Source organism: Pan troglodytes, chromosome 11 (assembly GCF_028858775.2).
Source record: "Pan troglodytes isolate AG18354 chromosome 11, NHGRI_mPanTro3-v2.0_pri, whole genome shotgun sequence".
In the NCBI taxonomy this organism is placed as follows: Eukaryota; Metazoa; Chordata; class Mammalia; order Primates; family Hominidae; genus Pan; species Pan troglodytes.
This window is the reverse complement of record NC_072409.2, coordinates 62,229,257-62,252,895: the sequence shown is the minus strand read 5'-3', so window position 1 is coordinate 62,252,895 and position 23,639 is coordinate 62,229,257. Positions and strand designations below refer to the sequence as shown.

Genomic DNA, 23,639 nt, shown 5'->3' with positions numbered 1-23,639 from the left:
TATTTTAAATTAAAAGCCTTTAGAGATCAAAAAGTTCCTGGAGAGACTTTTCCCCTATCTACAAAGATAGGACTGACCCCCTGCCATCCCCCCCACCCCCCCGTACCCCCCAACAAGGAGAACAATTATCCCTGCTTCTTTCCCTTTTATTTCATTATCCGTTGCAGGAAGGACCAAAAATCTAACCACATCCGAACAGCCCTATTCAAGATAAAGACTACCTCCACGGATCATTTAAATTCCAAAAAGAACTATTTAGAAGTCAATTTCTGTTTCCCCATCCAATCATTCTCCCTAGTAATCATTTATTCCCTCAATAGAATTCCTCCTCTTCTCCTTCCCATAACCTTTTTTACCAGGATCCAAGCCCTCATTCTCCCTGGAACCTCAGGATGTCATGTAACTTCTGTGCCTCATTGGGAAGTTGGGTTTTCCTTCTGAAGGCTCCCATGCTTACACATTAAATACGTCTTTTCTCCGTGAATCAAACTGCCTCATGGCAGGGATTTTAGTGAACTTTCAGGGAGTCAAAAGCCTATGACCCCCATAGTTTCTTATGCTTTCGCTGTATTATATTTTAATAGGTTTTTGGGGCAGGCAAGATTTTTTTTTTCTTTAAGGAAGGAGATAATCTGAGTGATACATGGTGTGAATCTAGAAGTCTGATGCATACAGATGTTTATTATAACAATAGCTTAACTTGGGAATATCACTTATATGTGTCTAAATCGATCAAATAGATAAAGCAGGTAGGGACATATAAACAATTAGGGGTTCTCAGTCCCTTGTCCTTTCCCTTCATAGGCAGAGGTTTATAATTAAGAGTTGGTGCATTTCCCTTCTACCTCTGTACATTGACCTGGCTATAATCTGCTTAATAAAAGTAAACAAAGATCTGTGTAAGTAAACTAACTGTGCAGAGTGTCTTATTTCTTGGAAACATGCCAAACAGTTGCAGGTGATTGTGACTCATACTGATTTTTGAGAGTTGAAGGAAAAAGACAAAAGCGCTGTGACAAGGGCAAAGAAATAATGGAGAATGCGCCTTGTGGGACAGTGTGAAGGCATGTCCTGTGGAAAATCTTCTATTTTAGGGAATCAAAATATTTTACCCCCAAATATATTTCTTTGACATATTTTGAGATGTCAGCAAACAGCAGCAAACAGAAGTCGCCCTGCAAAGCAGTCTCTTATGGGGAAATTTGCATCTATAGAAAATATGCATTAATGCAGCCAGGCTTTCTCTTGTCCGGTTCTAGGAAGGATTAATTAAGTCTGACTCCTTACAGATCTGAAAGAGACATTTGCCATCTCTTCTCTCAGGGGTGCTACCTGTGAGGTTCGGTTCATCTACATAACAAGACCACCTTTGCTTGCCAAGCCTCCTTACATAACCTGTCTTACAGCTAAAACCTGATTTACTACTGTAACCTGTTTTCGGCCATGCTCTGAGCCTGCATTCTTTCTCCAATTTCTAGAAGGTATTTACACACTTCTGTACCCCACCGGGGGGGGGGGTGGGGTGGGTTTTCATTCTGAAGTCTCCTGTGTATAACACATTAGATAAAGTTGTGTGTCTTTTCCCCTGTTGATCTGGCTTTTGTGAGTTGATTTTTTAGTGAACCTTCAGGTGGCCAAGGTCCTTGGCCCCACACCTGTTTAGAGGTCTAAGGGTTTTCAATTCTTTGAGAGTATGCTAATACACAATCGAGCAGATCTCTGAATGAAAGTTGACTTAATTGTTTCAACCATATGTCCGTTTTCTCATAAATAGCTGTATGTATAGACCTAGCATTTATGTTGAATTCTTTGCAGTGGTTGTTTTTTTAAAAAATGTATATTATCCTGTGTGCTCTGGGAATAGAATAGGTGATACATTATATTCTGCTAAACTACATATAAAAAGATTCCTCCCTACCCAAACTCTTTGAAAACCTTTATAATAGTTATTTAAGTACATAATCTTCTTGAGAGTATTGGTCACACTTAATTATTTATTCGAAACTTGTGGAATTAGAGGACCTAAAAAGTCTGCTTTGCTAAGGTTATTTTCTAATTGAACACTTTTTTATGTACAGGGTATTTGTTGAGTTCACTGTTTGTCAATGGACATAATCTGAATCTAAAACAAAACTAAATGAAACGCCCTAACCCTGCTTCCCCTCAAACCGAACCAAACCAAACCAAACCAAACCAAACCAGAAGATCTAAATGGTGATCCCTGATGGTTATTCTTTGTTGTGTTCTTCTCCTGAAAGTAGGAGGTTGGGAATGTGGAATTATTAATTGAAAATTCAAGGCAGTTAGAATCTGGTTAAATATTTTATTAGGTCAAAAGTACAAATAATTATAGTAGCATCTGTTTTCATGATAATTCATGCTCACTCCTCTTTTTACTTTTTGCTGCATGTTTTTACTTTTTGGGCATACTAGTGAATGTGTTAGATCTTCTAAGATCGTAATAAAAGAAAAAATGTTCTTAGCCAAATTTTGGCCAGTTGTACTGAAACTCTCCGAAAGCAAAAATTGTAACTTGACCCTTAGGTTGAATATTGTTTAAAAAATTATGTCCTTGATCAAAAAAGAACTGACCTGATTAGATCGTGCCAACTTCTTGGCTCTTCCCACAAGCCTGAATCTGCCATTCAAAAATTAGTTTTCTTAAAAAGCCTAGGCGTGATTTGAAAGAGCTTAAATGAATCAAAAGTATTGTATTTTCATTAGTTGTTCAATATGAGGGGATGATGGGGCCAATATGCATTTCTTGGACTGTGTGGCTGTGGCACCTTCTCTGCATTGGGTTGGAAGGGCTAGATTATTTGGGGGACTGATGATATAGCCTAGGGGGCAAGTGTCCTCAACCACCATGTAAGTGATAAGTACCTTTGTCTTGCATATTAACATCTCAGCAGCTGAAAGAACACTAAAAGCCCTTTTAAAGAGCTCCTACTAGTTTTGAACTGCTGCCGCTTTCTCTGTGTTGAGAAGCCTTTCTCTTTGATCACAGCATTGAATGGCTGTCAACATAACAATATAAAGTGGAGTGGAATGTTTCTTTTTTTCTGTGTGCCTACTGCATTTCATAATGTGTAGTTAAAACTATTACAAAATATTGTGAAAGGTTGAATTTATCTAGGTAGTTTGCTGCTCTTTATCTTTAGAATTCCTTCCTGCAGTTGTTAATAATACCTTTTAGTCACCTATTAGTTTTCATACTAGAATTGCATTTTATAAGAATTAACACATAGACTTTTTTTGCTTTAAGTAGTATTGTTCTCAATTTTCTCCTGAATCAGAGAAACTGATATAGAAATTAGTCAAATTGCCCAGAGCCTCAAGGATGTCAAAGAAGGATTAAATAGGAAATTTCTCTCTCTCTGTCTCTCTTTCTCTCGTGTGTGTGTTTTTGTGTGTGTGTGTGTGTGTGTGTGAGAGAGAGAGAGAGAGAGGAATCTGTAGTTGAAGAGATTCTTTGGGAGTATGCTTAGACAAAATCAAATTGATTTCTGAATGAAAGTGGACTTAATTTTTTCAACCATTTGTTTCCTCCTCAATAACTACATGTATGTATATACATATATATATACACACACACATACACACACACATATATATATGCTAGGTATATATATATAGGTATATACATATACGTGTGTATATATACCTATATATATATATATATACACCTATATACATATATATATAGTCTATCTATCTATCTATCTATCTAGCATTTTTGCTTAATTCCTTGGCAGAAATTTGTGATCTAAATTCAACAATCATTTGTTGAGTATCTACTGTATGTTGTATGTAAGCTTTTGCGAGAATACCAATCACTCCTGGTCTCAAGAGGCTTGTGGTCTGCTGCAGTTGGACAAGTACATAAATTAACTGAAACATAAGGCAAAAAGTAAGATGATCCTGTAAGAGATTTTTTGTTGTTTTTTTTTTTTTTTTTGAGACAGAGTCATGCTCTGTCGCCCAGGTTGGAATACAGTGGTGCAGTCAGTTTGTTGCAGCCTTCACCTCCCAGGCTCAAGTGATCCTCATGCCTCAGTCTCGTGAGTAGCTAGGACTAAAGGCACATGCCACCATGCCCAGTTAATTTTTTTGGTTTTTAGTAGAGATAAGGTCTCACTCACTATGTTGCCCAGGCTAGTCTCGAACTCCTGAGCTCAAGCGATCCTCCTGCCTCAGCCTCTCAAAGTGCTGGGATTACAAGTGTGAGCCATTGTGCCCTGCTAATTTATGGAAACTTGAGAAGGGTTCATGGATGAGATAGTGTGGTATTTGAAAGCATTAAATGAGAATAGCTCAATTTTATTAAAATCATGCCTCTCCTTTATTTATTTTATTTTATTTTTTTAGAGAGTCTTACTCTGTCACCCAGGCTGGGCTGCAGTGGTTCATTCATGGCTCACTGCAACCTTGAACTACTGGTCTCATGCAATCCTCCTGCCTCACTGCCTCCGCCTCTGGAGTAGCTAGGGCTACAGGCATGGAACCACCACAACCAGCTGATTTAATTGTGTGTGTGTGTGTGTGTGTGTGTGTGTGTGTGTGTGTGTGTAGAGACAGGGTGTCTCACTAGGTTCCCAGGCTGGTCTTGAATTCCTGGCCTCAAGCAATCCTCCCATATTGACCCCCCAAAGCACTGAGATTACAGGTGTGAGCCACCTTGCTTGGCCAAAATCATGCCTCTTTTTATAGGTAAAAAAAAAAAAAAAAAAAAAAAAGCATGATTTCCTTTAATGTTATTGAAATCTCAAAATAATTGCTTTCTATGTTTAGTTACTGTAATTTATTACCAAATAAAGTGGATGCTCTTACCAATTATACAAGTCTCTCTCACTTTGAACTGCTTTTGAGGTAATACACCAGTTTTTTTTCCCAAGAGAAGAATTTAATTTAAAATAACAGTGAGTTTTTAAGGTATCTTTTTGTGGGGGCAACTGAGAATTAGACAAAAGCACTAGCTACTTTTTGGAATGCTTATGTTTTTCCAGCATTTGTATTTTTTTTTTTTTAACAGCATTTGTATATTTTAAGTTGATATGTTTTCATAGTCTGAGTCACTTCTTTATTATTTAATTTAATACTGCCTAAATTGCCTGTGCAATTTTCTAATTGCTTTGCTTACTTGCTTGCTTGATTCATAACCAAGCCTTTTGGGCTACTACTTTTTATAATCCAGTAAATAAATACTCACAAAATGACTCTCTCAAGGAATATCTAAATACCAAAAATTATGTTTTAAAAGCTTTGTAGAGTACATTGCCAATTTTAATATGAATGACTTAGATTATCCCCATTTTGGATTATCTGTCTTATTTTAGGTGTTGTCACAGTCTGTAGTTTGTCTAAAAATGTGTCATAAAATACTCATGTGCTCCTTCTTCATAGCATGTGTTTTCCACTAGAAATACGACCATTAAAAAAAAATAACATGTGATACAAACTGAGTATTAAAGTGAAATACTGGTCTGTAGCGAAATTATTAAAATGGTGCTTAAGTTTGCCTTGAAAGCCAGAGAGGACTACATTGTCTTTTCCCTAGTAGACTCCTCTTTTGTTCTCAGGACCCCAAACACAAGTACTAACAACTTTAGGGATTAAACAGCCATTGTTGAGATTGCCTGGGAAACTTGGTCAATTTCACTTGCCTTCCAAACAAGTGATTTATTTTATTTTCTTTAAAAAATCTTTTTTTTATTATTATACTTTAAGTTCTAGGGTACATGTGTACAACGTGCAGGTTTGTTACATAGGTATACGTGTGCTATGTTAGTTTGCTGCACCCATCAACTCGTCATTTACTTTAGGTATTTCTCCTAATGCTATCCCTCTCCCAGCCCTCCACCCCTCAACAGGCCCAGTGTGTGATGTTCCCTGCCCTGTGTCCAAGTGATCTCATTGTTCAATTCCCACCTATGAGTGAGAACATGTGGTCCAAACAAGTGTTTTAAAATTGAATTTAGGAATTGCATTTCTTGGGGATGCTGTAAATCTTTTTTCTGTATACCTCATAGTTCCTACCACAATCCTCTAATGATAGCAAGAGCTCACAATTAGCTTACTGAATGAATGAAATGTCGATTTTTTCACGAATAATTTAGATCTATAATTATCAATAAAATATATTTTTAAGTAATTAATACATAATATTGTGCCTGAAGTAAATCCACAAACATAAAGTGAAATCCTGAAGCAATGTATTTGTATCTTATATTTTAAAAAAATTGAATAAATTGAGGAAGCTATCTGTTTAAAATATGATTTTTTTGGTTATTTTATTCTAATATATGGTGCAACACTATATTACCTCTTATGAAAAGAATCTTGTATTTGCTGCTTATACATTTACATATTTTTCAATAAAGTAGAGGTAATGGATTCAGAACATGTGTATACACATTTACATACATGTTTTGCAGGAACTTTATAGGAAAAACACGACCATGCTTATTTTTGATTTATTGACCCCTTTAGTTTGTGACAGATGCCATCTGAATTTTCGTGTTGGGATCCATTTTTTGACCATGAAGACACAAATTATTCCCAGTAGGCTGGTGACTTCATTTAGCCTCTCATGCCTTTTATTTTATTGTGGGCACATCTGGAGACCCATTATCTCCCACCAAAGACCCCCGCCCCCACCAGCCTGTTAGTAATATCTCTCACCCTGAAACAATAAGGTATCAGATGATTGCAGCCTCAGAAACAAAAGATTCCCACTCCCTTTCAGAGCAGATTAGGGCTGTGATTCCCCTCCCACCCTGGTGAGCTGACACTCAAGAATACCTACGTTAGCCCTTTCTTTGTTCAGAGAGGATCATAACGGGGTCTTTATTGTACTCTTTCATTTGTTCCAGCAGGATGTCTCCATTATTTTTGGTCTGCTGCTTGGCACATGCAGCAGTTCTTCAATAGCACCTTGAATGGTGGTGTTTTTCTTTTGTCATGAAGCTTGAGCTTCATCTAAATAATTACTTTTGTTCAGAAATCAAACCCCACAAACCAAGTGTTTTTGACAGACACACTGACTCTGAGAATGTTCTTTGCCCCGTGTAAAATCAGCATCAATTCCTGATTAGATTCTCTTTCTGCCCCCATTAATTTCCAGGTCGTTTGGGTCCTGGGAATTGCTTGTTTGTGGCTTCTCTAATGACCATTTTGTGTTTAATGGGTTTGCTGATAGTTTAGAGCAATTTGGAAGTACCTTTATGACTAGAATCTTATTCACTGTTTGGCAGAAGATGAAGGGGATTAATTGTAAGGGTATTGAATGAAGTCAGGTGACTCTGAGATGCTCCAGTTGTTAAGGAAGGGATGTAAGAGGTTAAACACCATGTTTCTGAAGCCATAGGGCACACCATACATTTATACCCAGTCATTGCAATAAGAACCCTTCCACTTCCCCTTCCCTTTCCCCTTCTCCCTCCCTCCCTCCCTACCTTGCTTCCTTCCCTCCCTCCTTCCTCCCTTCCCTCCTTCCTTCCTCCCTTCCCTCCTTCCTTCCTTCCTTCTCTCCCTCCCTCCCCTCCCGTCCCTCCCTCCCCTCCCCCTCTCCTCCCCCTATCCTCCCCCTTCCTTCCTTCCTTCCTTCCTTCCTTCCTTCCTTCCTTCCTTCCTTCCTTCCCTCCTTCCTTCCTTCCTCTTGGCAAATTAACAAAGTAAGGTTTCATTCAAAACTTATTCTTTAATTCAAAAACTTATAATTGCTCTTTATAGAGAACGTAAAAAATTAAAAAGGACTTCCTTGTTTTTGTGTGTAAGCTTCTGTTAAAAATGAAGCATGTATAGTTTAAACTTCCTTATGAAGAATTCCTGAGAAGATTAATAGGCCTTTCAGACTTAGCACCCTTGCAAAGCTCATTCTTTGCCTCTCGATTGTTTGGAAAGACACAGTGGTGTAAGTTAAGAGCCTGAACTTTAGAGTAAAAATACCTAGGTTTAAGTCCTGGTTCTCCTCTATATTAACTGTGTAATCTTTGGGGAAGTTAATTAACCTCCCTGGGCCTCAGTTTCTCTCATGTGTAAAATGGAGGTAATAGCATCTACCTGATAGATTTGTTGTATTAAATATGTTAAATGAATTAATACACATAAGGCACTAATTGTGTTAGCTATTTTTATAATCTTAACCATAATATTTAAATGTCTGTTTTTTCAAACAAAATTTAAGGATTTAAAGAGATAAGATAGACTTTAGACTTTCTCACTAAATGAATTCACAATCTATATCGTTAAGTGATAACACAGATAGTAATACTTAAATTGCTTAATCACTAGATAAGTCTAGTGGAGAAATTAAAACACCCAAACATGAGTGCCTAGCTATTGGAACTTTTAGGGCAACTTTGGGTCCTCATGACACATGGACTTTTAGCTTCAATTTGAAGAGCTTAGAATAATGATACTCAAAGTGTGACCTGCTTCAGGGTCACCAAGATATATTTTTTAAAAATGTAAAATCCAGGGCCCTGTTTGCACCAGCTGAGCCAGAATTATAGGGCAAAGAGGCCAGGAATCTAGGTTTTTAGCAAGCTTCTCTGATGATTCTTAGGCACACTGAAAATTGAGAACAGTTGGCATACAACAGCAGCTCTCACCTAGATGTTCATGAGAATCACTTGGGGAGCATTTAAAAGCTACAAATACTTAGATCCCAGGGACAGCAATCCAGATTGAATTGTTTAGCAGTGGTGCCCTGAGCATTCACCTTAGCAGGTGATTACACTATGCAGCCAGGGTTGAGAAGGAGTGACATTAGAACACAAGTAATGAAGGTGATTGTCAACATGGTTTATTAGATCAGGGATGTAAGCTGACTTGATATTTTCAAGAAGTCATTATGATGGTTACCAGGGGCTGGGAAAAATGGAGAGTTACTTAATGGATATAGAGTTTTTGTTTGGGATGATGAAAAAGTTCTGAAAATGGAGAGTGGTGATGGTCACACAACTTTGTGAATGTACGTAATGCCATTGAATTGTACGCTTAAAATAGTTAAAATGTAAGTTTGTGGTATATTTAACACAATTTAAAAAGTACTTTAAAAAAACCATTTACGATTCATACATTCCAGCTGGATACTGGGGCTCACGCCTGTAATCCCTGCACTTTCCGAGGCTGAGGTGGAAGAATCACTTGAGCTCCGGAGTTTGAGACCAGCCTAGGCAATATAGCAGGATCCCATCTCTACAAAAAATTTAAAAATTAGCCAATCATCGTGGGATGTACCTGTAGTCCTGGCTACCCGGGAGGCTCAGGCAGGAGGATTGCTTGAGCCCAGGAGTGCGAGACTGTAGTGATCTATGATCATGCCACTGCACTTCAGTCTGGGCAACACAGTGAGACCCTGTCTCTAAAAAATAGAAATTAAAGGCGAGTTGCGGTGGCTCACACCTGTAATCCCAGCACTTTGGGAGGCTGAGGTGGGTGGATCACCTGAGGTTGGGAGTTTGAGACCAGCCTAACCTACATGGAGAAACATTGTCTCTACTTAAAAAAAAAAAAATTAGCTGGGCGTGGTGGTGCATGCCTCTAATCCCAGCTACTCGGGAGGCTGAGGCAGGAGAATCACTTGAACCTGGGAGGCAGAGGTGGCGGTGAGCCGAGATCATGCCATTGCACTCCAGTGTGGGCAACAAGAGTGAAACTCCATCTCATAAATAAATAAATAAAAGAAATTAAAAAAGAATTTACACATACTGAAGCTTAATTTTTTTTTCTTTTCACAGTAACAGTGTATCATGTATGCCACTGATTCCAGGGGACACTCCCCTGCTTTCCTCCAACCTCAGAATGGAAACAGTCGTCACCCATCTGGCTATGTTCCAGGGAAGGTTGTCCCATTGCGTCCCCCTCCTCCTCCAAAGAGTCAAGCTTCAGCCAAATTTACCTCCATCAGACGAGAAGACCGGGCAACCTTCGCATTCTCACCTGAAGAACAGCAAGCCCAGAGAGAAAGTCAAAAGCAAAAGAGACACAAAAATACTTTCATTTGTTTTGCTATTACTAGTTTCTCATTTTTTATTGCACTTGCAATCATTTTAGGAATATCCTCAAAATATGCTCCAGATGGTAAGTGTGTGTGTATGCACATAGAACATATTCTAGAAGACAAAAGAGGAGGAAATAGTAGAATACTTAAAAAAAAATTTATCTTAACTTGGCCCTAGCTAACTAATATGCAGTTAGGTAATACGAGGTGTCACTTCTTATGAATGAGAGCAATTGTTCAATAATCTGTTGGAAATGATTAAATGGTTGCTCTTTCTGTCCATTGTGCCACTTTGTTGCAGTGCTCAGGGAGGTCTTGGAGCACCTCTTTTGGAAATGCTTTGAGGGCCTTCACTAAATTCTTATGGTAGGTATGATTTTTGGACTGTTGCAATTTTTTTTTTTCTTTTTTTCTTTTTTTGAGGCAGTCTTGCTCTGTTGTCCTGGCTGGAGTGCAGTGGTGTATTCTTGGCTCACTGTAACCTCCACCCCCTGGGTTCAAATGATTCTCATGCCTCAGCCTCCTGAGTAGCTGGGACTACAGGCAAGTGCCACCACATCCGGCTAATTTTTGTATTTTTAGTAGAGACAGGGTTTCACCATGTTGGCCAGGCTGGTCTCGAACTCCTGACCTCAGGTGATCTGCCTGTCTTGGCCTCCCAAAGTGCTGGGATTACAGGTGTGAGCCACCATGCCCGGCTGCAAGTTTTTTTTTTTTTAGTCATACGTATAGTGAACTATATTAGATTTTTTTGTTTAAGTAAGTGACTAAAAATAATAATATTTGTGTTTGTGGCTTGAAATGGGCTTGGGAAGCAGTTCCAAAGGAAAAGTTTCAAATATTTTTGAGTAACAATATATATCCTGGAAGGGAAGCATCCTTTAGGATATATAAGTTCTGACACCTTTATCTAAAAATCAGTCATTACTTCATAGTTAAATATTATGCAGGGAGATTTTAATTTCTTAAATGGTATTTTCTTTTCAAGTTAATGATATATCAATATTTTGAAAAGTTTTGAAGAAGATGGTTGCAAGTCAGCCTTATTAGAATACCAACAAAGAATTGCCTCATAAAAGAATACCATCCATCTGTCTAAAATCAAAGGGCTCGGGGCTGTGAAGAGAGAAGACTCTAACAGCCTGGACTGGGTACCATATTTGTCTACAACAGATTTTTGTCAAGTTAAATGCTTCCTTAAGTGGCTGTAACAGTTCAGAGGCATTTTACTACTTATAAGACTTACAAATACTTTATTATTTAGTTTTCTTGGGTGCTTTCAAGGGATTTTTAAAATTTTAAGGTTCTGGGAGAGGTAGTGCTAGTACTTCTAAGAAAATAAACCTCAAATGAGAGAGACATGCACATTAATATCCTTATGGACCAAACAAGTAGACCACATTATGAACTTGTAACATTGATTTCCATTGCATGCGGTATGACTTCCTCTCTCCTTTTCCCAGCAGAATAACCAAGTTCTCTGTGCTGATTCATAATAACCAAGTTCACTGTGCTGATTCATACTTCCCAACTATTCTGCAGTAAAGGGATGCTAGACCAGTGGGAAATCAGAGCTGAAGTCTATGGCTTTGATTGGTGTTTTCATATTCCATCTAAAACAGGGCATTGCTGATATGGTTCCTTGAACCAACATTCTTTAGTTTCACATTTTGGCAGTGTAAAGTGCAGATCATCAGTGGAAAGATCTGGTATGCTGAAATATTTCAGGGTCAGCTTGACTGTGGTTATTGCTGTTACATAACTTTGATAATACACTCACTGCTCTTCAAGTGGGTAGCTGGGAAGGTGGGGTTGGCTGAGCTATTTTTCAATGCTTTGTATGGACCACACATTTTCTCATTAAGTGCATTTTACTGGAAGGAAACAGACTGGAATTTTTGGTGATGGTTCTAATGAACCATGCTCTCCTGGGAAATAATTAAAAACAATTAAGAGAAATTATATAATCATTGAAGTAGGCTCCAGATCTCAAAAGACTGGATTTCCTTCTTTATAGCTGGGTACAGTGCTTGTTATAAAACTATGGAGAATTTCAGCTAGATGTTGTATGGGAAGAGGGAGGTAGAAAAGTTAAGGAATCCTCATTATTAAGGCAAAACAAATTTAAGAGTTTTTTTGTTTCTTTGATGGGAAGAAAAGCTTAAAGATTGTTTTTAGTATAATAGTGATACTCATTGACTTATCAGAAGCATTAAATATCAACAGTTATGATACTGCTGTGAGAAAAACTAATTCCATGAAGTAATTGCCAAGGATATAACTGGTGAGGCTAATTGTAGCTGTGGTTAATAAGAGAAAGCATAAACCTAGGGCATTGTGAGAGCTCAGAAACAGGAAGATGTTTGCATTAGTGTTACGCAAGTTCAAAATGAGGAATCATTTTTTTTTTCTGTATAGAACAATATGTTTGTGTAGCACCCTACCTCTCTACTTTTTCTCATGTTATTCCTAAACATGTACCTGCCACCTTAATGAAAGGAATTTCTTCCTATGGTTTTTCAAGCATATCTTGCTTATTCTTACCTTAGCTGAGTTTAAATAAAGCCACCTTGGAATTCTGAACAACCAAACGGACTACTTGGATCTCAAGGGATAATTGCATTACTAGTGTTCTCATAATCCTCTTATTTAAATACTGCTCATCCTTTGGTGTCCAGCTCTCGAGTCACCTGTTCATGAAGCTGCCTCAGTTACTCCAGCCCCATGCCTCCTTTGCCTGAGGTCTTTTGAACCTCGACTGACTACCATATTGTTCAGTGTTTCATTATTTCATACTTGGTGTTTTTTCCCTCCAAAGCTTGCATATAAACTCTGAGGAAATGTGAGCTGATTCTATGCTTTATAAATTTTAAAATATCTGGTACAGGGTGGATAAATTGATGCTCCACAAATACTTGGCCATAGGTTGATCAAAATTGAAGGCGTGATTTTTTTTCTCCCCTCTTCAAAATTATGGCGGACCTTAAAGTTTTCATACATTAAATAGCTATGGCTATTTTAATTAAATACTGTTATATTTTTGTTATTATAATACCTATTCAAGAGGCAAGTTCTAATTCCAATAAAGGAACACTACACGTCAATAATCTCATTTTCTAAAAGGGGAAACTTGCGTATCACTCAGCTTGCTAAGTAATCTTTGGTTTCTCTAACCTGTAATTTCCTCATCTCTGAAAATGAGAAGTTATGTCTTTAGCCACTTGCCTCTTTCATTTTGTTGGGAGAGTGCACATGGCTGAAGATAGTGATGTTTCTCAGTCTTGGAGAGAGGTGCTATCAGTACCTACTTCATTATTCACTGTGTGCAAGAAGGAACTTGTGAAGACCTGATCAATGTATTATTTAGCAATTTTCATTTTTGATTTACCAGGATGTTGTGAACATATTTCTTTTCTAAAACAGCTTTCTAGTGTGAATCCCAAGAGAGTGTATAATTTTGCCTCTTACTATTGGTTTATTTCCAGAGTAGATGATTCAGGGAAACTTTTTTTTTTTTTTTTTTTTTTTTTTTGGTGAAGTTTGTCCTGAACTAGATGCTAGCAATTTAGTTTTGTGGTAAAACTTTAAAATGGAAATGTGATGAGAAATTAAAGGGTAAGATGGTTCTCTGCTGGTGGGAAGGCGTGGGATTTCCATTCTAATGGCAGGAAATCAACATATGTTAGCACATTTTTTGCAGATCTGCAGTAAATAATGGTAGTGCTTAGATTCGGCTATATTATTCTTGCATTTTAATGGGTTGGATGGAATATCAATGTGTTTATAGAAAATTGCCCAGATCAAAATCCTCGTCTCAGGAATTGGGATCCAGGACAAGATTCTGCAAAGCAAGTTGTTATCAAGGAGGGAGATATGCTTCGTCTGACCTCAGATGCCACCGTGCATTCTATAGTCATTCAGGATGGAGGTAGGTAATGGTTCCTGCCTATGGTAACTGCAAGGTTGCTCTTTAATGTGGGGGATATTTGATGTTCCTTATGTAGAAAACTATTTTTAGGCAGAATAGCCTTTAGTCTGTGGTGTCACTCTAACCATGGAGATTTGGAAAGATCATGAGATAAAACCAGAGAATTTATCCAGAGATAAAAAACATAGAATTTAAGAGCTTAGACCTTAGGTATCACTCAAATCAAGACCCCTGATTTATAGACAAGGAAACAGTTCCAGAGAGGTGATCTCTCAGAGCTAAATTTTTGTCACAATTCTGAGAGTGATTTTGTCATAATTCTGAGAGTTAACATGAGTAAACATACACAAAAATAAGATTCAGATTTGTAGACTCTTAGATATTTTTAAGAGAAATGATTTAACCTCCAAAGTGAGTAGGTTGAAATTCACAGTCATGGGCATTGAGAGTATATTAAGATATGAACTCTTCATTTTTCCCTTTAGTTTTCTAAGCAGATTCTTAGCGAATTCTTTTTTCCGACCTAATTGTGGAAGTGTATTTTACCTTAAGGTGAAATCTATTTCCTTGTATCTCAGAAAGATGATTTAGAAGGTGGCTTACAGGGTGGTGTTCCCTGCAGGACTGCTTGTATTTGGGGACAATAAAGATGGATCCAGAAATATTACTTTGAGGACTCATTACATCCTGATCCAGGATGGTGGGGCGCTTCATATTGGAGCAGAAAAATGCCGCTATAAATCCAAAGCGACAATTACCTTGTATGGCAAGTCAGATGAAGGTGAAAGTATGCCAACATTTGGCAAAAAGTTTATTGGTGTGGAAGCTGGCGGGACACTGGAGTTACATGGGGCACGGAAGGCATCGTGGACGTTGTTGGCAAGGACCCTGAATTCCTCAGGCTTGCCCTTTGGGTCCTATACATTTGAAAAGGACTTTTCCCGGGGCCTCAATGTGAGGGTCATTGACCAAGACACGGCCAAAATTTTGGAAAGTGAGAGATTTGATACCCATGAATACCACAATGAGAGCAGGCGGCTTCAGGAGTTTCTGAGATTCCAGGATCCAGGTCGGATTGTTGCCATAGCTGTCGGGGATTCAGCCGCTAAAAGTCTCTTACAAGGAACCATCCAGATGATCCAGGAACGGTTGGGAAGTGAACTGATCCAAGGACTGGGCTACAGGTAGGCATACCTTCTTCCCAGATCCCTATCAGAGTCCGTGTCTGTGTGAGAGGAGAGTGAGGGTGGGGAAAGGAGCCACAGCCACAGCATGACTCAGGCATCAGAAGGGCCACTCTACCATTTGCATGTCTGGTAGCTTTGAGACATGGGGCTGGAGGATAGGACACCGCATACAAAAACTGTTTTCCTTGGCTTTGGTTTACAAAGCCCTTTGTGAACTGGAGTGCCAGGCTTGTGAAAAGTTAAGAGCAGAAGTGTGGTACTGAAAAACAGTCAGGCAGTTTAAGGACAATTTGCCTCTGAAGATACTTCTTCCTTTCATTACCTTCTGAAGATCATATGAAACTCAGGCTAATTGAGGCAACTTAATGAGTTTAAAGGTTAGGGCAGAATTTCATGCTAAGTTCTAAACCTGTCTTAAAAGGCTGAGGGGGTAGAATATGCAGTTTTTCTTTTTCTTTTTTTGGACTCCTTTGCAGGCTGATTGGAATCTGCATGTTTGATTGGCACAGGTCTATGGACCCCTGGCATATATGAGGAAGGAAAAAGTTAAAGGGCTAGGAAATTCATCCAGATAGTAGAATTCATTTCTGCTATTTATGGTTCTTGTATCCGATTCCTTTTATTTTTATTTTTAGTGACAGGGTCTTGCTCCGTTGCCCGAGCTGGAGTGTAGTGGTACAGTCGTATCTCACTGCAGCCTCAACCTCCCAGGCTCCAGTGATACTTCCACCTCAGCCTCCCAAGTAGCTGAGACTACAAACAGTTGCTACCACACCTGTCTAATTTTTAAACTTTTTGTAGTTGAGGGGGTCTCACTTTGTTGCCCAGGCTGGTCTAAACTTCTGTGCTCAAGTGATCCTCCCGCCTCACCCTCCCAAAACATCGGCTTTATAGGCATGAACCACCACACCCAGCCTTCTTGTGCCATATTCTAATTAACTGTGATTTCCTAACGCAGTTCTGAGTCTAGGGGAAGTAGCCGACCTAACATTTCATTTAAAAGACAGAAGCTTTTAATTCTGCTGAATGCTTTTAGTAAAGTCAGGGAATATCTGTGGTGGAAAAAGTAAGAGGACCTCAAAACCGACATGCCGTAATGATCTAGTTACTATTTTTTCCTTTGATGGTAGATTGTTGGAATGGGGTATTACCTACAGCAATTCTAGAGCAGGCTAGAAAGACAAAAAATAGTGAAGAAAAACAGTCTGTAACATTTTAGAAATGGCTTTTATTCATGTAGGGGATATTTAGGAGATGCTAAGTGCTGGATACCCATGGATGCTTAGACGAAAGGACACTGTCTCAGAGCCCATGGTTAATCTAGTGGATAAACAGAGACCTAAATAGATGATGATCATACAGTGAGACATGCTGCTGTTACAGGGTGCAATGGGAGCGTAAGTATTAACAGAAGGAGCCTCTCAATTGGCCTAGTGAATCAGTACAGGCTCCCCAAAGGCAAGAGACCTGAAAGAAGTTCGGGAGTGTGCTGTGTAGACAGTGGAGAAGGAAGCTTTTTCAGACCAAGGGAATTCCATGTGCAAAACCTCAAAGGGTTTTTTTTTCTTTCTGGTTTTTGTTTTTGAAATATGATACACATGCAAAAAAGCGCCAAAAATAACAATGTAGAGCTTAATAAGTTGCCGCAATGTGATGCCTGTGTAGCCACCACCCAGGTCAAGAAATAGGACACTGCCAGCAGCCCAGAAGTTCCCTTCCTCCCCTCTGCTACGCATTAATCACTCTCTTCCCCACCGAAGGGAGCCATGCTCCTGAATTTGTGGGATCTACTAAAGTTTAGGTTTGCCTGTTTTTCAACTTTATATAAATGGAAGCCGACAATATGTTATATTTTGTGTCCGGCTTCTTTGCACAGTGTTATGTTATTGAATGCTATTCATATTGTTGCATGTAGTGCTGGCTCATTTTCTTTTCTTTTCTTTTTTAATTTTAAATAGAGATGGGGGTCTCACTCTATTGACCAGGCTGGTCTCAAACTCCTGGCCTCAAGTGATCCTCCCATCTCAGCCTCCCAAATTGCTGCGATTATAGGCATAAGCCATGTGCCCGGCCGAGGCTCATTTTCTTTGCTGTTTATTTTCTGTCATATGAATATACCACAGTTTATTTATTGGTGGCCATCTGAGTGGCTTTCCAGTTTGGACCTGTTATAAAATTGCTTCCCTAAATGTTCCTTGATCCATCTCTTAATGTACATGTGCATGTATTTCTAAAATATATAAACCTAGGAGTGGAAGCATGATCTTTTCTAAGTTAGATACCTACTTTGTTTCATTATCCAGTAATGCCAGGGATTACAACTTCTATTTCTTCATGCTACTATTGTTTCTAGTTTTGCATGATCATTAGCTGTGACCATTTTGACTTTCTTAGGTTCCTCTCCCTACTGGTTTCTAAATTCCTTTTAAAATATTGCTCTTGATTTCATAGAGAACTTAGAGTTGTGATCTTTTGCCAGCGTTCCATTGCATTGACGTTATCTCCAATGTACATAAACACATAGGCCTTTGAAGATAATGCTCTGGTGTGCTGAAATTTTCCCTCAAGTGGAGGAGGGAAGTAGGAGTGTTTTGGAGATAATGTCGATAGAAGAGAAAGAACATTGTTTTATAGTTGCTGAGGCAGTTATGGTAAAGAAAGGAAGCCTGTGATAATTCTTCCTCTCTTTTCTTCTCCAAATAGGAGATAATATATTGAGACATTCTTTATTTGATTCTTTCTGCTTTATCAAGTGGTATAAAAAAAGCTACAAAGCATTGTCGTCCAAAGAGTAGCTAATCCATACAGGGGCGGCTGTGGAATTTGTAAGGGTGTAGGCATGCTTCGGTTAACTTTTATCTGTGAATATCTAGCCATCTGTCAGACACAGATTACATTTGTTATTTCTTTTCTAGAGTAGGAAGTTGACATTTTTCTTTTTGTGTTTTAAACCAGGAGTCTTAAAGCAGATTTTCTGGTTTTTAAAAATTGTCCCTTTGCGTTGATTGCTTTTGGTCACAAGTTTGAGCATGTCTCTCAGATATTTAGTATCAGAAATGTTTTTAGGCCGGGTGCGGTGGCTCATGCCTGTAATCCAAGCACTTTAGGAGGCCAAGGAGGTCAGATCACCTGAGGGCAGGAGTGCGAGACCAGCTTGGCCAACATGGTGAAACCCTGTCTCTACTAAAAATTAAAAATACAAAAATTAGCTGGGTGTGGTGGTGGGCACCCGTAATCCCAGCTACTTGGGAGGCTGAGGCAGGAGAATCGCTTGAACCCCAGAGGTGGAGGTTGTGGTGAGCCGAGATCACGCCATTGCACTCTAGCCTAGGCGACAAGAGTGAGACTCTGTCTCAAAAAAAAAAAAAAACAAAAAAAAACAAAAAAAAACAGAAAAGAAAAGAAAAAGAAATAATGGTGTTTTCAAACACGTTGCTGTCAACGAATAGACATACAGTATATAAAATTTAAAATCTGTTGGATAGTGATTCTACAGCTTTGATTTAATTTAGGAACGTTAAGAAATCTCTGCTGGCTGCGGTGGCTCACACCTGTAATCCCAGCACTTTGGGAGGCCGAGGCAGGCTGATCACCTGAGGTGGGGAGTTTAAGACCAGCCTGACCAACATGGAGAAACCCCATCTCTACTAAAAGTACAAAATTGGCCGGGCGTGGTGGCACATGCCTATAATCCCAGCTACTCGGGAGGCTGAGGTGGGAGAATTGCTTGAACCTGGGAGGCAGGAGGTTGCGGTGAGCCGAGATTGCGCCATTGTACTCCAGCCTGGGTAACAAGAGCGAAACTCCATCTCAAAAAAAAAAAAAAAAAAAAATCTAACTCAGTTCTCAACCTTGCCTGCACACCTGGAGACTTTAAAAAATCTTGACACCTAGGGTGCACCTTAGATCAATTATGTCAGGAAGAAGGATAAAAGAAGGATAAGACTCCCAGGCTACTGAAGGTTGATGATCACTACTCTAACCTCTAGTCTCTAATTTAGGGGTTTTCAAAGTATGGTGCCCTGACCAGCAGCATTAACATAATGTGGTAACCTGCTAGAAATACAAATTCTCTGGTCCCATCTCAGAAACTGAGAGAGTGGGGCCTGCAATCTAATTCAGCATGCCCTTCCTTTCTTCTGTTGATCCTGATGCATACTGAAGTTTGAGAACCACTGCCCAAATCAGTGGTTTTTAAGCCTAACTGCACGTTCCAGTCACCGGGGAACTTTAAAAACATAGTAAGACCCTGTCTCCAAAAAATAAAAATAAATTATTACAAACTACAAATGCTGTACCCAACCTTTTGCAATTATTAACATGATTCCCTTTATCTGGGATGGGGTCTGTGCATTGATATATTTTTCAAACTCCCTGGATAATTCTATTATGCAATTAGATTTTTGAGAACATTGTATTAATAGAAAGTTTAAAAGAGAGCAGGTGATAATCATTGTAAAAGAAAGTAAATGGATTTTGGCCAGAATGTTATGTGTGATATGGATGTGTATTGAGGAAGTAAGTCAATGATTAATTGAAATTGTAGTCATCGGTCTTTCACCTATTACAGAGCTGGACAAACAAGTATTTAAAAAGTAGCTGCATTTCCTTCTAGGAAAACTAGGTGCAGTCAAGGTTTGGAACTGCAGCCTCATATAGAAAAAACGTTAGGGATTGACGAAAATGAAATATGAGAATTAAACGGCACTCTGTAATAACATCTTTGTCAGGGATTTTGTGAATACCATGACAAGTAATCAAATGCACATACTCTTTTTCCTTCTAGGCAAGCTTGGGCTTTAGTTGGTGTCATTGATGGTGGAAGCACTTCTTGCAATGAATCCGTGAGAAACTATGAAAACCATAGCAGTGGCGGGAAGGCTCTTGCCCAAAGAGAATTTTATACCGTGGATGGCCAGAAGTTCTCTGTGACAGCTTATAGTGAATGGATCGAAGGTAGGCAAGTAGAGTTTATACTCTTGTAAGACACTGATAAGTATTATGACAGATTTTTTCTTTTTCTAAGAATAGTATTATGTTCAAATGACAGTCCACCTGGTTAGATTTCTCAACTAGTTGAAGTTGAAACTTACAGTTTTCCTACTGTGCTTAATCTTTTAGAACAAAATCCAGTAATCTTTTAGAACAGGGGTCTCCAATCTTTTGGCTTCCCTAGACCACATTGGAAGAATAATTGTCTTGGGCCACGCAAAAAATACAGTAACACTAATAATAGCTGATGGGCTAAAAAAAAAATCTCATAATGTTTTAAGAAAGTTTATGAATTTGTGTTGGGCTGCATTCAAAGCTGTCCTGGGCCACATGTGGCCCACGGGCTGTGAGTTGGACTAGCTTGTTTTAGAACAAAGCTGAGTTGGGGGTGCTGAAACTAGAATAGACCATTCTCTAGTCTAGAAACAATCTTCTGGGCTTGGCGTGAAGAGATGATCTATTAGGGATGAGGAAGCTGGAATCAAGCCCCAGCTTTCTGCCTCCAAGATGACTGCTGTTTCTTTGCCTCTGCCAAAAAGCATAGGTGGTAGATAAGAAGCGTTTCTTAGCAGGAATTTTGTCCTGTAAGTGGAGTTTAGTGGTCCTGCCTCCAGTACCACTAAAAAAAAAGTAGTCATCTTTTTTTTCTTTCTTTTTTTTTTTTTTTTTGAGGCAGAGTCTTACTCTGTCACCCAGGCTGGAGTGCAGTGGCATGATCTCGGCTCACTGCAACCTCCGCCTCCCAGGTTCAAGCAATTCTCTGCCTCAGCCTCCCAAATAGCTGGTATTCTAGACAGGGGATAATTACTGACAGACCTCTAGTCAACATTTCCTTTGTAGGAAATGTTATTTACATTTCCACATTAGTGATAAATACTCATTTCTGAAACATGGTATGTTCTAGCTATCTATTGTAAGATATTGTTCATGTCTCATGTTCTCAGTGACTTACTTTCTGGAAGAGGTAGAAAATTTTCTTCAGGAATCAGAGACTGAACTTTTTTTATGTTTCCCATTCAGTAGTGCTAGTAGGAGATAATCCGAGACAGGATTTTCTTTTAAAGCCAAGAAAAAATGTGTTAGTGACTAATACAAATCTTCCCCATCTAACCTTCTGGCTTTAAAAAAATTTAACAGAAAGAAACAAATTCTAGTGATCTTTCAAATCAAAATTTATTTGTCTAGTAGTCATCTTTTTTTTTTTTTTTTTGAGACGAAGTCTCACTCTGTTGCCCAGGCTGGAGTGCAGTGGCCTGATCTCGGCTCACTGCAACCTCTGCCTCCCAGGTTCAAGCAATTATCTGCCTCAGCCTCCCAAATAGCTGGTGTTACAGGTACCCACCACCACGCCTGGCTAATTTTTGTATTTTTAGTAGAGATGGGGTTTCACCATCTTGGCCAGGCTGGTCTTGAACTCCTGACATTGTGATCCACCCGCCTCAGCCTCCCAAGGTACTGGGATTACAGGCGTGAGCCACCATACCCGGTTAGTCATCTTTTTCTAAAGCATTACTGAATTTTTGTGTTTTTTTTGAGATGGAGTCTTGTTCTGTCACCCAGGCTGGAGTGCAGTGGTGCGATTTCTGCTCACTGCAGACTCTACCTCCTGGTTTCAAGCAATTCTCCTGCCTCAGGCTCCCAAGTAGCTGGGATTACAGGTGCGTGCCACCACGCCTGGCTAATTTTTTTGTATTTCTATTAGAGACAGAGTTTCACCATGTTGGTCAGGCTGGTCTCCAACTCCTGACCTCAAGCGATCTGTCGATCTCAGCCTCCCAAAGTGCTGGGATGACAGGCGTGGTTGCATTACTGAAATTTTATATGAAAAAAAGAATGTTTCTTAATTGCTCTTAGGGGAATTTATTTTGTTGGCAAAAATGTGAAATTTGGGGTAGGGGTTGTTTTTGCCTCCATGAGGTTTTCTTTATTTGTTCTTAACCTGCTTGTTTTGATTCTTGGAGAGTATAATATAGAGGCTTTGGAAGAAATTGGGCTCTGGAATTAGATTAGCTTTAAATTGGAGGCTCTACCATATTTAGCTGTTACTCAAACTCCCTGATCTTTAGTTTCTTCATCTCTAATAAATATAATAGCTCCTGTCTCTCACGGTTGTTTTGATGAATGGTTATTATGCATGTGGGATCTCAACAACTATTAGCTATCATTATTGTTGTTAGAATTACTATTATTAATATTATTATTTGTATAAAATCTTACAGGCTTTAGTATCTGGCAAGACACATATTCAGAAAACATTTTAGATTTGTTAGGTACTTTATTTCTGTGCTTTATAGAGATAGAAAAGCAGGGTAGATCAAGAGTACAAAAACAGAATCCAAGACTTGCCCAGGTTAAGTTTTATCTGGATAGTTGGCAGAGCCGGGTACGGTGACTCATGCTTATAGTCTTAGAGCTTTGGGAGCTTGAAGTGGGAGGATCACTTAAGGTTAGGTCTGGGCAACATAGTGGGACCATGTCTATAATTTTTTTTAAAGACTGTAAGAATACATATTATTGGTTGTTCCTTGCTTGAATTTCCCCACTTTTGATTCTCCAAAGTGAATGTGTTCTTCTTTCACTCATATTGTCATCCCTTAGAGTTAGCATATTTTTTTTTTCTTTTTTCTTTTTTTTTTTTTTTGAGACGGAGTCTCGCTCTGTCACCCAGGCTGGGGTTCAAGCGATTCTCCTGCCTCAGCCTCCTGAGTAGCTGGAACTACAGGCACGTGCCACCACACCTGGCTAATTTTGTATTTTTAGTAGAGACGGGGTTTCACCATGTTGGCCAGGCTGGTCTTGAACTCCCGGCCTCAGGTGATCTGCCCAAAGTGCTGGGATTACAGAGTTTTCTTTCTTTCTTTCTTTCTTTCTTTCTTTCTTTTTTTTTTTTTTTTGAGAAAGGTCTTACTCTTGTCTCCCAGGCTGGAGTGCAGTAGTCCAATCACAACTCACTGTAGCCTTGACCTCCTGGGCTTAAGCAATCTTCCCAGTATCTGGGAGTACAGGCATGCACCACCACACCTGGCTAAGTTTTTGATTTTTTTGTAGAGATGAAGTCCCACTATGTTGCCCAGGCTGGTCTCCTGGACTCAGTGATCCTCCCGCCCTAGCTGCCTAAAATGTTGGGATTACAGGAATAAGCCACCACGCCCATCCTGGAGTCAGCATCTTAAAGTAGCCACAGGGTAGTATGCTGTTAATTAGACGACAGAGAAGAACAGATAGTTATTAAACAGCTATCTTTTGAAATGTCATGTTTTCCTTCTCTGTCAGTGTTATGAAGTAGTTCTCGTCTATTTCATGGACATTTCCATTAAATCAGTTTTTGATTTATGACAGATTATGTCATGAATGTTAAGAAGCAGAAAACATTTCTATACTGGATAGCATGTAAAAGAAGCCAAGTTATGAAGTTGGATCAGATTTTCAGTTCCTGCAGCTTAATTGGGAACTAACTTTGACTTTCAAAGAAGATATTAGGAAAGATCAGTAATTAGTAGTCATTAGATTACATAATTTACATCAT

General features: G+C 39.0%; 1 protein-coding gene across 3 annotated transcripts in view; it reads left to right on the top strand.

Moving 5' to 3' along the window:
* CEMIP2 (cell migration inducing hyaluronidase 2) overlaps positions 1-23,639 on the top strand; it is an 86,286-nt gene that overhangs the window by 9,531 nt on the left and 53,116 nt on the right. For 2 of the 3 annotated variants that reach the window (XM_009456723.5, XM_001141007.7), the window contains exons 2-5: positions 9,744-10,086; positions 13,794-13,934; positions 14,557-15,118; positions 19,908-20,077. In XM_009456723.5, coding sequence (XP_009454998.2) covers positions 9,756-10,086; positions 13,794-13,934; positions 14,557-15,118; positions 19,908-20,077 — 1,204 coding nt within the window. In that variant the 5' untranslated portion in view covers positions 9,744-9,755. Of the gene's footprint in view, positions 1-1,462; positions 1,482-9,743; positions 10,087-13,793; positions 13,935-14,556; positions 15,119-19,907; positions 20,078-23,639 lie in introns of those variants that run through there. The other variant, XM_024345713.3, reaches the window with a different exon arrangement.